This window comes from Lampetra fluviatilis, chromosome 5 (genome assembly GCF_964198595.1).
Source record: "Lampetra fluviatilis chromosome 5, kcLamFluv1.1, whole genome shotgun sequence".
Lineage (NCBI taxonomy): Eukaryota > Metazoa > Chordata > Hyperoartia > Petromyzontiformes > Petromyzontidae > Lampetra > Lampetra fluviatilis.
In genome coordinates this window covers 17,484,232-17,498,227 of record NC_136279.1, presented here as the reverse complement: position 1 = coordinate 17,498,227, position 13,996 = coordinate 17,484,232, and the positions used below count along the sequence as shown (strand labels likewise).

Sequence of the window (13,996 nt, the reverse complement as noted above, 5' to 3'; positions counted from 1 at the left end):
TGTCTGTGGCGGGTACCCACGGTGTCTGTGGCGGGTACCCACGGTGTCTGTGGTGGGTACCCACGGTGTCTGTGGTGGGTACCCACGATGTCTGTGGCGGGTACCCACGGTGTCTGTGGCGTGTACCCACGATGTCTGTGGTGGGTACCCACGGTGTCTGTGGCGTGTACCCACGGTGTCTGTGGTGGGTACCCACGATGTCTGTGGCGTGTACCCACGGTGTCTGTGGCGTGTACCCACGGTGTCTGTGGCGGGTACCCACGGTGTCTGTGGCGGGTACCCACGGTGTCTGTGGTGGGTACCCACGGTGTCTGTGGTGGGTACCCACGGTGTCTGTGGTGGGTACCCACGGTGTCTGTGGTGGGTACCCACGGTGTCTGTGGCGGGTACCCACGGTGTCTGTGGCGGGTACCCACGGTGTCTGTGGTGGGTACCCACGATGTCTGTGGCGGGTACCCACGGTGTCTGTGGTGGGTACCCACGGTGTCTGTGGTGGGTACCCACGGTGTCTGTGGTGGGTACCCACGATGTCTGTGGTGGGTACCCACGGTGTCTGTGGTGGGTACCCACGGTGTCTGTGGTGGGTAACCACGCTGTCTGTGGTGGGTAACCACGGTGTCTGTGGTGGGTACCCACCGTGTCTGTGGCGGGTACCCACGGTGTCTGTGGTGGGTACCCACGGTGTCTGTGGCGGGTACCCACGGTGTCTGTGGCGGGTACCCACGATGTCTGTGGTGGGTACCCACGGTGTCTGTGGTGGGTACCCACGGTGTCTGTGGCGGGTACCCACGGTGTCTGTGGTGGGTACCCACGGTGTCTGTGGTGGGTACCCACGGTGTCTGTGGTGGGTACCCACGGTGTCTGTGGCGGGTACCCACGGTGTCTGTGGCGGGTACCCACGGTGTCTGTGGCGGGTACCCACGGTGTCTGTGGCGGGTACCCACGGTGTCTGTGGTGGGTACCCACGGTGTCTGTGGTGGGTACCCACGGTGTCTGTTGGCGTGTACCCACGGTGTCTGTGGCGGGTACCCACGGTGTCTGTGGTGGGTACCCACGGTGTCTGTGGCGTGTACCCACGGTGTCTGTGGTGGGTACCCACGGTGTCTGTGGCGTGTACCCACGGTGTCTGTGGTGGGTACCCACGGTGTCTGTGGCGGGTACCCACGGTGTCTGTGGCGTGTACCCACGGTGTGGTGTGGTGCGACGCGTACCCATGTTGTGGCTGCCGGGCCGCGAGCGGGTCGTGTGAGCGAGGTGAGGCTGTGGCGCGCCGTGGGCGAGGTGCGGCTGAGCCGGCGCGTGCGGGTGAGCGTGCGCGCCGTTGTGCGCCGTCACGCGCTCGCCGCCGCTGCCGATCCCCATCACCGACTGCGCGAGCCGCTCCTTGGTCTTGAGCGCTTGGTCTCGCTCCGACCTCAACCGATCGTCGTCCTGACGGGGCAGTCAATGGGAGGGGCAGTCCGTCAATACGGCAATACAGCCACACAGTGGTACGGCTACACAGCCACACAGATGCACAGGGGGTGCATCTCACCAGCAGCAGTGGATCAAGACAAAGCAAACACGAGACTGGTTTCGATATTCAACGCCTCATCAGTGGTCAGGCTCGCTTGAATAAAAGCTGATGCACTGCCGGATGTTTACAGGCAATCAATAATCTATCCACCAACCGATCAATCGATCAATCTCCCGAACAACTGACTGCTCCTCCATCAATAATGATAAACCACGAGTAAATCCCCCAGTTCATCAATGTCGAGGTCCCCCTTGTAACGGAGATGTTTGGCCTCGTTAGGCTCTTGTCCAAGCTGTTGCCATGTTTATCTCTCCCCCTTTCAGCACATCTTGTTACCCCGGGGGGGTGGGGGGGTGGGGCACCTGGGCAAACACGGGTCTCCTTGCGTGACCCTACCTCGCACAGCCCTCTCTTTGTCAATCCATTGCTGGATGACGGCCTCCCCATGTTGTGTCAGTGTCGATTGGGGAAGGCGCCGTGGTAGCGAGATGTTAACTACCTCGCCTGGTATGGAGGAGGTCGTGGTTTTGATCTGAACCCTGACGCCTGCTGTATATTTGCAGTTTCCATGTTTCCCTCCCCGTGGTCGCGTAGATGTTTCTCTGGGTCCTCCGGGTTTTCCCTCCACATTCAGAAACATGCATTGAGAATATTTGGCTGCGATAAATGTCCACATGACAAGCCACTTCGTTGAGCCATCATTTGTTTGCCAGGTCGCTTCTGAAAAAAAAGAGCTCTACAGCTCAGTGGGCCTTGCCTGGTAAAATAGAATATGGAAATAGTCACTGGAGCATAGAAAATACAGGACAACAATTGAATTGCCAACAACACCTGTCTGTGCATAGCGGTCACCAGTGCCGGATTAAGCTAGTGCGGGGCCTGTAGCATATGTTACGAAGGGGCCCTAAAAAAAAAACACATACATATTAAAACACATAAATGTTTAACTTGCATAGTAACGTAATTGTATTTCTTCATTTGCTATACAGCCAGATAATACAACAAATCGCTAACTTAAACACCCAGTCGTTCATAAAAGTTGAAGGCAGTATAGTACTATGGTAATAGAGCACGTGCAGAATTACTGAACCGGAATTGATAGCTTGAAAGCATTTAGCGTGGGGCCCTTGAAAGTGCGGGGACCGTAGTATGTGGTACTTTTGCTACTACGATAATCCGGCACCGGTGGTCACCCATCCAAGCATGATCTAGGCTCAATTATCGCCAATGAGCATAAACCATCATCATGCAAACTGTGGTCATCCTCGCAGCGGCTTTTGGCTGCTAGCCATCAAACAAAGACGACAGTCGCCGCATCACGCACTTTCAGATGCGCTTCTGCGGCCATCTGGAATGCTCTTCCTCGTTTCCAATACATAGGGAAACTACTGGCGCTATGCGCTTTTAAATCTGGATTGAAAACTCATTTCTTTAGAACTGCTTTTCCTGTTAACTTTGGTGTCCTTCCTCCGCATCTCCGATGAGCACGGTCGGCTACGTACGGTGCGAAGGAAGTTCGACATACATACATACTTACAAACAACTCTGATTGGCTTCTGAGATCTGACCAGATCTGGGTTATTCTGGGCGATTCGGTCATAGGTGTTCACGGCCTCCATACTCTCGGAACTGGAACAGAGATTCCCCATTACGTTCAAGCGCACCCCGACGCGGCTCAGTAGTGGCAGCGCCGTCCGTCACTTGTTGCAGAGGTTCGCCACGCATCGTGCGCCAGCGTCATTCTCCACATTTGGCAGATTTGACCGCAAATTACTCAAATTGGGATTACGTGTAGCAACTTCGCATCGCCCTACTGAGACACGAATGCAGTCTGTGTGAATGACTGTTGAACTTCTTTCGCACTGTACGCAGCCAACCATGCTAAATCGAAGGTGCGAAGAGTCTGTGTCCATGGAACACAGCAGCCGCCTTCCCTCGCGATAGCCTTGCGAACAAGAGCGTCAATACCGAACCGTACCAATTACTATCATTATAATAAAGAGCCGAAAATAATTCAAGACACTGTATGATACGCAAAGAGGTGGAGAGAGGAGTAATTTATAAAGCATCACTCGCAACCCCCATAACGCCCGACGGCTAAAAGGACTGATGACAACGATTACGATGATATATGCCACATATCTCGAGAAGTGCGCAATAGTTGTCTGGCAGACTTTAGCGATCGATGGCAGAGCGTGCGGGCATCACCACAGCACTTACCGTGACGACGTTGAACATTAATGCAGAGAGCATTTACTCGCCATCTCCCTTGGGGGATAACTTTGAAAATTTTGACGACGGGATTTGATTTGTGACGCAGGCGCACGACAACTTGCTCCAGCGAACCACACGACGGGCTCTTTAACGTCCACTTTTAGAGCCAAGCCGGCCCACTCTGGGGAATTGTTCCACAACCGCACAAGCAACTGGGACGTGAAACGAACCCCCGACGACTCGGGGCTCAGTGTCTGCTACAGCAGCGGTCGGGAACCTATGGCTCGCGAGCCATATATGGCTCTTCCAGTGACGGCATATGGCTCCCAGACAATTTTGAGTTGAAAAATAAAAAATCAGTTTGGAACTGATTTTAAAATACTTGTGATATTGCTTAATAATACTGTCGTTTTAAAGTAAACAGAAATTAGTTTTGAAGATAAATTTCACGGGTCATGCCTGCACGAAGCTCAACCTCACCACGTATAACCAGACTACAAGGCCATCAGCAAAACCACGCAGCACCAGAAGTCGCATTAAAAGTAAGACATATTTAATTTATTATACGTTAAAAATTACTATATGGCTCTCAATGAAATATATTTAGAAATATTTGGCTTTTATGGCTCTCCCAGTCAAAAAGGTTCCCGACCCCTGTGCTACAGCCTCTCTCTACCCGGGGGACCCGTATCCCGACCCACGGCAGCCAGGACCCGTTCGTAAGTCGAGGACTGCCTGCATTGCACTGTGTTGTTGTCAACTGTCTTACGGTGACCGGCTGGCATTGAGGTTGCGAGTTCAAATCCTGGTTAAAGGATCGCCCTGTCAACATTTTCATCATCATTATCATTGGGTGGGCAGGTGGCAGCAGAGTGGTAATGCTTGTGCCTCGCACCAAGAAGGGCCTGGGTTTGGACTTCATTAATTACACATTTATATTTATCTTTTTTTTTATTGGTTGTTGTTGTAACTTGCCAACCCACCCATACTGTACATCTGTGAATAAGAGCTTCATAGCTCATCGGATTCCTCCTGCAGTCTAAATAAAGATTCTGATCCTGACTCGGGTGCCTTGGTGTGGCATTTTTTTGTTCTACCCTTGTTCTGCATGGGTTTCCTCCGACTTTCTCCAAATTCTGTCCGATAGCTTAAACCCCATACAATGCTGACTGGAAATTAACCAAAAGTCACAATGCTGAAAAATTACCTGCAAATTAGTCAATTGGGATCACACACAGCAGAAACTTCTCCCCCTTCCGCTAAAACCTGGCAGGACCCTCGTCAAAGAAATTATTGATAAAATGAACAGCAATTTTGTTGGGAGTCAACTGCGGTCATCTCATGGTGCGACTGACACCTGCCATGAGAATGTGGAATTTACACCACCGGACTAAGGGGCGTAATTGGAGATGAACACCAATCCACGTTCACTTGAGCAGGGAAACACTCTGACATCCTGATAGTGTAATCTTGAATATCCATTGATATTCAATACCCTCACATTGTGTGCACACTACGGTAAAGCATTACATCGAATAGTCCCGTAAGGTAATCCGCCCTCTTGTAATGAAAACCGTTGTGTTAATTTGTGTTGCGACGAATAGTTTGTATTGTGCTTACTGTACGTGAGAGTAAGGTACTGCACAGCATTGCAATCAATTATACAGGGTGTGCGAAAAAGATGGAGCCAATTTCAAAGCAGTATATTTTACGATGGCAACATGCTACAATTACACAAAAAGTTACAAACGGTTTAAAATGAGTTATAAAGTTTTACTAACCATTTTATAAATGTTCTATGTGCTCTCCACCTGCTGTACGGACAACATCGAGACGATAGTTGAATTAGTCCCAAACGCCTCTCAAAGTGTCTTCTTTCACTGAAGTCACCGCTGCCGTGATTCTGTTTTGAGGTCATCCAGATTAGTCGCTAATGGTGGCACAAAAACACGGTCTTTGACGTATCCCCACAAGAAAAAGTCGCAGGGTGTGATGTCTGGGGATCTTGGGGGCCAAGAGTGTAGCGCCAAGTCTTGGGGTCCCGTACGACCTGTCCAACGTTGAGGCAGCGCGTCTTGCGAGTGACTGAGGCTAGGGGCTGTTTGTGCACTGAGAGAGGCATCTCGCGGTTCATTTGAAACTCTATGCCCCGCCCTCTCTATGCCCCGCCCTCTCTATGCCCCGCCCTCTCTATGCCCCGCCCTCTCTATGCCCCGCCCTCTCTATGCCCCGCCCTCTCTATGCCCCGCCCTCTCTATGCCCCGCCCTTTCAAGTGGTAAGAGTTTAATCTTAATTTTAGAACTTTCGTGACTGCAGGAATTATTATTTGGTTCTTTCGGTTAAGTCACGTCTAAAGATAAAATAATAAATTAAATAATAGAACACGACGTTTCGATTGCAACACAAGCAATCATCATCAGGTATAATGAAATAGCGACATAAAATCTAACCAGAAAACTATAGACAGACATATTAGCAGACAGATATCACCAAGATACATAGCGGGAGCAACACAGGTAACAGAGAGGGGTGATCGTCTCTGTGGGGTGGCCTTAAATAGACAGAGGGGGGGGGCGGAGGCAGAGAGAAGGAAGGGGGGTTAGAGAAAAAATTAGCATATCAATGAGTGGTCAACAGACGTGGTGCTGCACGGCAAGTAAGCCTGAAAATCAGGAGGACACACTAAAATTAAATAACCTAGTAAAATATCGAAATGTAATGTAAAAAAATGTAATGTAATACAACACAGTAAGAGTTTCATTCATGGGCGGTTCGTGGTTGCAGAGATATCTCGATTTCAAATCGGGTCCGTCTTTTTTAAACACCCTGTATATTACTGAATGGTAGCGTAATATTAATGAACAATAATATATTATTGAATGGCATTGTAGTGTCGTGTTGAATAGTTTGTATGGTATGGTGTGATTGCATCAAATCAAATAGTAACACGTAGGCTTTCGCGACCAATATCATCCATAATAGAGGTTTTTGGGTTAGATCGCGTATGTGCCGTGATCTAACCCAAAAACCTCTATTATGGGTTATAAATCAAAAACTATTTTAAAATATTGGATAATCGAGTATTGACTTGGATAATGTTGAATATCACATTGTAGTATATAGTAAGTGTTGAATAGTTTGTATAACACTGTAAAGAGATAAGGTGGCAAAAATCAAGGTGGCATCAATTAATATTTTCAAGTATTGTATAGTATAAGTAATAGTTTAGCTTTAGAACGACATGGCATAGTATAGTATTTCCACATACTACGCCAGAGTGAGTGTAACATTCAAGGGTTAAAATTGCAGGTTCTCTGTGGCTGGAGGGCACACGGATGTGTCACCATTCGCATAGGCGCCACCGCCAAGGTGAAGACCCGATACAAATCCATCTGATCCACGGGATACCTGTGTGCAACGCGGGACTTGGGATGGACACAACACTGAGGGTGTCCTTCGGTGGCCTAACCACACGCGCACACACGCACGTACGCAACCACAAAAAACTAGCCAAACCCAATGGCCCAACACTTAATCCCAAGATAATGTCCCATAATGATGGTAATGACGGAAAATTAACTCGGCTGAGAGGTTTTGTCGAACGCTGCTGTGCAGTTTAGGGGCAATGAATCTGCCCGGGCTGGGTGGCTCAGTACTCGGGAGGACCAGACTTCCTCCATGGCGGAAAGGTCGTGGGTTAGAATTCCGGTCACGGGTCAACTCGATCGATCGATCGCTGAAAGATTGCTTGCTTACTGTGTTAGAATTTGTTTGCGGTTTTGTTATACGCCAGGTCCTTCCTTGAGACAGAGGCTTGTGATCACACACATCATCTACATCTATTACCATCATCATTATCATTCCCCTCCTCATCCGTCTGAGAAACACAAATGGCTTACCACTTTCAGTTAAGCCAACGATGGTTAGCCTACAAATATACTTCACTGGGACCCGCTATAGCAAAGTGGAATTCCACCACTGGCTTAATTCCACTGATCGAGATGAGAGTACTGCCCCTTTTGTGCGTTTGAGTGTGAAGGCTAACTTAAACTATAAAACTATTTTAACTAATTTATTTGACCAAGTAAGGCCCACTGAGCTATACAGCTCTTTTTTTTCAGAAGCAACCTCGCAAACAAATGATAGCTCAACGGAGTGGATTATCGTGTGGAAATTCATAGCAGCCAAATAATCTAAAGACACTTTCTCCAACTTTACATGGAACCGTTTGACAGACAGGCACCAAATTTAACACAGCACAGATGCTGATGAGATCATCACAGTTTCAAGAGCAAGGCCCAGACCGCGGCCATTTCATTTGCTGATTACAATATTAATAATAATAAAAATTATAACGCGTACATGTTTCATGAATCGAACGCAATGTTCCATCGAAAAATCTGGCGGCGCGGAGCCAGAACTCAAAGTCCTTCATATGCCGGCATGAAACAGTTGAGAGCTTGAATCAGGTGAGAGCCTGCACCAGGTGAGAGCCCGAATCAGTTGAGAGAATTAACAGACGAGAGCCTGAACCAGGTGAAAGCCTTGAGCTGTCTCTTGAAGGTGGATGGTGCCTGGATGCTGCGTGTGTGCAGTGGGAGAAAGCAGATGGCTGCTGGTGCAACTACAGAGAAACGCCCGCTAGCCAAAACAATGTCGACATCCGAGGGGCAAAATTAAGTCCATAGCCAAAGATGATATATTGACACCACAACAACTGAAAAGGTTGTATAACCGTTGTCAATCAACTGTTAGTTGAATGTCTCCCCATGTGCCATGCCAGTATTGGGGGTAATTTGAACATACATAAGGAGGGGGGGGGGGTGAGCCCAGGACCGGTTCTAATATCATTCGCCACTTTGTTTTGTATGGCCTATGAAGAGCAATGATTCGAGATTCAGTGGTCAATGATTTAGCCATTCTATTGCTTTCGTGTGAGAGTTGACAAATTACTGATACACTCACTCACTCACCACCTTCTATATTTGGGGTAGTGCAAAGTTATGTTGGTTCATCGATTGGAGTTTTGTAACCGCAGTCGCACACAGGAGGGCGATTGACACCGATGCGAGCCGTGGCCACGAATCGGACACAGGTCGCCAAGTTCAGAGCCCAGCAGGCCAACCACCCCAGAGCCACTCCACCCCCATTTATTTTTATTTATTGACTATAAAAATGTAATGGCTAAGCCAAAGTTGTTTCTACCTTCCGCAGTGCCCATTCCTGCTCTGGCGCAAGAACACATTCCTGAACTGAAGGATCCTTCAACACTATAAACGTTTTCAAATTGGGCATGCAACGTATGCTTTCTCCCCACTTCCCCGCCCCGAGAATGTGCACCGTTAGGAATCATCTTATCCAGCGAACCCAGTGTAACGTCTTTTGTGCAAGGAATACGGGCCCCAGCGGTGCAACATTCGCGACCTGTTGCGGAGGCTCGCGGTTCGAATCTGGAAGGCCGCCCTGGGTATTACTGTGGTTTGTATTAACCGTCAGATACAACGCGCCGCCTGCTTCAACAGTGGACGTTAAAGATCCCCCTTGACGTCATTCGTAACGAGGAGGCCGTTATGTTGCCGGTGTCACGGAACAAAATTGAGCAACTTTGAAAAAACGTACCTGCAAATTACTCAACTGGGACCATAGAAAGCAAGATTGCCTCCCCTTACTGTGAAACGACTGGGTATGACGTCTGTATAAACAGACGTGACGGCCTTGCCGATATAAGAATGGTACGAATACAAAAATATGCTAAAATTATCGTTGTTACATTTGGCAACGGTGTAAAAATCTGTAAGTTCTGGCTTGTGAAGACACGTGCAGGATCTCACCCACGCGTCATTGATGCTGCCACGACGTAACGGTCAGCACACCGAACTTGCAATCCAGTGGTCGCCGGTTCCGTTCCACTTCCGAACGCGGTAGTTTAAACAGTGGCGCAAAATGTTCCTCACAAGCCTCGACTCCCTCCACCCAGCAGTATAAACGGGTAACACTAACATGGTGAGAGGATAGGTTGGTCATGTGGGGTCAAGTGTGGGTTACTTGCTCCCATTTTCCAAGATGTCTGGCCATCGAGGAAGATTAAGCCAAAATAATCTGGTTCCTCTCCAGAGCTCCCTTCTGCCAGCAGTGGCGTGAGAACGCAATTGCAGGCCCACACCTTCACCTCTGACTTCTAATTAAGCGATGTGATAAAAACAATGGGCATACTAGCATTGTTTACTTGCCAAGGGAAGTCTCAAGACGTTTAAGGAGAGGAGTGCATTGGGATGTATGGCCAATTACTTTACACTCCAGACAATTTCTCATGTATAGCGTTAACAGAGCAACCCATACAAAAACAATCCATTGCCCAATCTATCGAGTTAAAAAATTACCCAAATCAAATATTTTTTTCAATTTCAGGAGTGTTTAGCTTTGTGTGGGAGGAAACAAGAGTAGCTGGAGATAACTCACCAAGGGTACGAAGGAGATAACGCTCCAAAGGTCCACACGGATGGGTCACGAACCCGCTCTCTTCCTTCTACCGAGCGGCTTTGTGCGATTCACAAATCTCTGCATGACCCGCAAACCCCTCGCTTCCAATGCAAGGCGCTGGCTCACAAGCATGTGCCACAGTGGCAGGCCTGAAATTGTCTTATTTGAGATTTGGTTTACAATGGCTAGCCCTGGTCAGTGACAACATAGCAGAGCCTTTAACAAACCCCTTTGCCGTTGGCATGTTCCAAAACCCCAATGACTGGCCTAGGTGGTAAAAGATCAAGCAAGACACAGTCCTGTAATTACTTCCTCACGCCACTGCCTGAGGAACAGCCTCCACTGGAGGCTCAAGAGAGCCTCCCTTGAGAGGGTATTATTGTGAACCTACAGACGTCTTGGAAGAGATGCGAGTACCCACACTTTACCCCACCACACTCGACCTGCCGATCGAATTACTGTGGTGTATACATTTACAGAGAAGTTGCGGGGTAGGGGCGTGTAGGCAATTAGTAAACTTTCACCGTTATTTCAACTACATCGGGGCCACACCACGGCTCACGCTTCCACCACGGCTCACGCTTCCACCACGGCTCACGCTTCCACCACAGCCACCATGCACACGTACCTTTAGCAAGCTGACGAGATGCTTGGCGCGCTCGCGCACGTTCACACCCTGGTCCTTGCCGTCGCGGTCCACATACTGGAAGTCCTTGAGCGTCTGGATGGCGAAAATGTTCTCGCGGCACTGCTGGGCCACGCGCTCCGAGCCTGTCTTCACCAGGTAGTCGAGCAGCGTGAGCGCCTTGTAGACGTGGCGCCAGTTCTTGCCGTGGTCGTTAAGCCGTTTCCACACCATGGACATGATCTCGGGGAAGGCGATCACATTGTAGCTCAGGTCGGCGATCTCGGACATGAGCGACGTTGAGGGCCCCCACGCGTCGTTGGACGTTGCCTCGCGCACCTTCACCTCCGCCTCCGAGTACTTGTTCACGATGTTCTTCATCTGTCGCCGCATCGACGAGGTCGCCATGGCCGCGGTGGTGTCTGTCAATCGGACAGTCAGTCTGTTAGCCAGGTGGTTCACTTGTTCACCAGTCTGTCCGTCCTCTCTCCCCGTCTGCTGGCTGGCAGATGAATGCAATCCACGCTGCAAGGATGAAGACAACTGGGGTTTTTCAAGCGTGCGCGATGTTGAGCGAAGTGGCTGTCAGGAGGTCCTCCTCTGGAGGCTACGTGACCAGCCTAGAAGGACGTGACCTTTGAGGCTCCTCCAGAGACGGATGGACATCTGCAACATTAATAAAAACACAAAGATTAAACAGCGATGCTGCAACAGTTGGCAGACTGCGCTTCGAATCCGCCCACCCGAGTTTGAATCCCGGCCACGACCAGCGTTAGTGGACCGGTCCCTGGGACTCCATCCCCAACGCCAGGTCACACCAAGTATGGTCAAAATAACTCCCACGACTGAAAGGCGTTGGTTGAGGCCTTCATGGAGCAAGGTTATTGCCAGAGGACTGAATTTCTTTAACATGACACGCAAGGGGCACAGGATTATATCCAGGGCCTCATCCTCCTCCTCCATCATCATCATCCACCTCGTCAGCCCGTGAAGTTGGATAGGGAAGAGAAGGGGCGGTGCGTGGGTGGCAAAATGTGAGACTTTCGAGTCGTCAATGCTTCCAGCGCGCACTTTGCTTTGTGTGGGCGAAGGGGTTCGTTACAAACCCCCCGCAGGCGAGACAAGGTGTGGAAGAGACGGGCAAAGGTGGACCTAAGACAATTACAGACACTCACACGAATTAAGGTGAGGGGGGTGGGCATGAAGAACAGTGGGCATTCAGTGAAGGACATGGGTGTCCACGAAGACACAGAAGTGCAAGACACCGAAACAGGTCACGCGGGATATTCTAACCACCCAATTAAGCACTGTTTTGGCTACGTACGGTGTGAAAAAGGTTCAACATACGAACAGACACAGAACCAGGTACTGTGGTTCCACGCGTAGACACGTGAGACGAGACAGAGCGGGGCATCTGTGAAACTGGACATGTGTGAAAAAGAGCTTTTTAGCTAATCGGATTCCTCCGGTATAAATACATATTCTGGAATGCGCAGGCAAAAGACAAACACGGGCAGGGCAAGAGACGAAAGCGAGAACACAGCACTAAACAGAAAACAAAGACACAGGAGAAAGACGTGGACAAGACACAAACGAAAGTCAGAGACACAATGATGAGGAACCAAGACAACCAGGCTAGAGACACAGACATGACAGACACAAAACATGACAGAGACACAAAGTCAACAACGGGCAGGAGGAACACGACACAGGCCAGCGAAACACGGACACGATACAAGACCAGGTAGACACACACTTACACACACCAACAACAACCGCCATTCGCCACTAAGTGGCGGTGACGTCACCACGACGCTTGTGCCAGGCCATGTGCACCTTGAGGCCACGTGAAGTGTCGAACAGACACACACACAGATACACACAGACACGGACGAGAGGGACCACACACAGGCACAAGATATACGGGACACGAATCGCGAGATTAATGTATTATAATATAACCAGCAGACTGATAGAGGCGTGGAGACACGAAGCGCCACGCATGAGCGAGACACGGGAGTTCAGACGCACGGAGACACGGGGAGGAGACTCCGAAACGGAACCCAGCCACTCAGCCCCGCGCGCAACCCTCATCATCATCATCCTCCTCCTGTATCTGTCCTCATTGTTTCTCCCTCCTTCAGTGCCACCGCCTAACCTCCTCCTCGTCCTCGTCGTCATCATCGTCGTCGTATCCTCCTCACCTCTTTCCCCGCATGCCGTGCGCCCCGCTCGGGCCCCGCAGGCTGAGTGAGCCGGGCCCAGCCGCGTCCCCACGTCCCCCCTTGGCCCCGCGGAAAATGGCGGGGCTGCGCTAACTCCTGCCCAGGCAGAGGGGGGGGGGGACATCAACTCGGCACGCCGGCGTTGTCAAATTCTGCCTGCCTTCCCACGCGAATTAAACCAACACCTACAAATAAATAGCATTACTTTAATAAGCGTACATTTAGCTTCACGGCAACTTTAATTGGGATTTGTATAAAATGTAAAAAAATGTAAATTTCAATGACATCTCAACCCCCCCCCCCTCCTCCTCTCGCGTTGGTAATGGTACAGTCTATTTACATATGCGCATACTGAGGGGCTTGGCTCGCGCCCCGGCGACGTCATCGTCGAGGGAGTGAGGTAATCCGCATTGCGATGACGTCACGATGTGTTTACACTGCCCGGTTACGCCGCCTCGTGACGTCACCGCAGCGCCTGGCTCCGGGTGGTACCGCGATCACGTGGGTGCAAGGCAGGTCCCCCTCCCCCCCTCACTAGCCACGTGGCCGGTGGGAGAGGAGTGGCGGGAAATGACTGAAATTCCACGTTACTCTGCCCAGGGTCCATGGACAGACCCCTGAAAGTAACCAGCTCAAAAGACGAATCGGTTCCGAAATTTAGCAACCGGACTGAGAAAATTATGATTGTGTTGGTATTGATCACACCCCAGTGGCGCTGAAGTCACACTCGCATTCAAGATGCAGCCCCATCATTATCACCATCCCTCCAAGGTCGATAAAACGCGGATCACTTTGCGAGAAGTAATGATTGCTTGTGCTTTGTATGGGAATGTGGAATTTATACCATGAGCTCAGAGGCGCCGACAAAGAGGGAGGACCGTACGAATTTGAGCTGGCGAGGTGAAGGGTTAGAAGTGACATTCCCCATGAGCAAC

General features: G+C 50.1%; 1 protein-coding gene across 3 annotated transcripts in view; it reads right to left on the bottom strand.

Annotated features, from left to right (window-relative positions):
• Nucleotides 1-13,193, bottom strand: part of LOC144932683 (epsin-2-like) — a 31,871-nt gene extending 18,678 nt beyond the window's left edge. For 2 of the 3 annotated variants that reach the window (XM_078857008.1, XM_078857010.1), the window contains exons 1-3: nucleotides 13,041-13,193; nucleotides 10,840-11,258; nucleotides 1,212-1,431 (exon numbers count right to left, since the gene is read on the bottom strand). In XM_078857008.1, the coding sequence (XP_078713134.1) occupies nucleotides 1,212-1,431; nucleotides 10,840-11,258; nucleotides 13,041-13,185 (784 nt within the window). In that variant the 5' untranslated portion in view covers nucleotides 13,186-13,193. Of the gene's footprint in view, nucleotides 1-1,211; nucleotides 1,432-10,839; nucleotides 11,503-13,040 lie in introns of all 3 variants that reach the window. The other variant, XM_078857011.1, reaches the window with a different exon arrangement.
• Nucleotides 13,194-13,996: the final 803 nt, after the last annotated feature.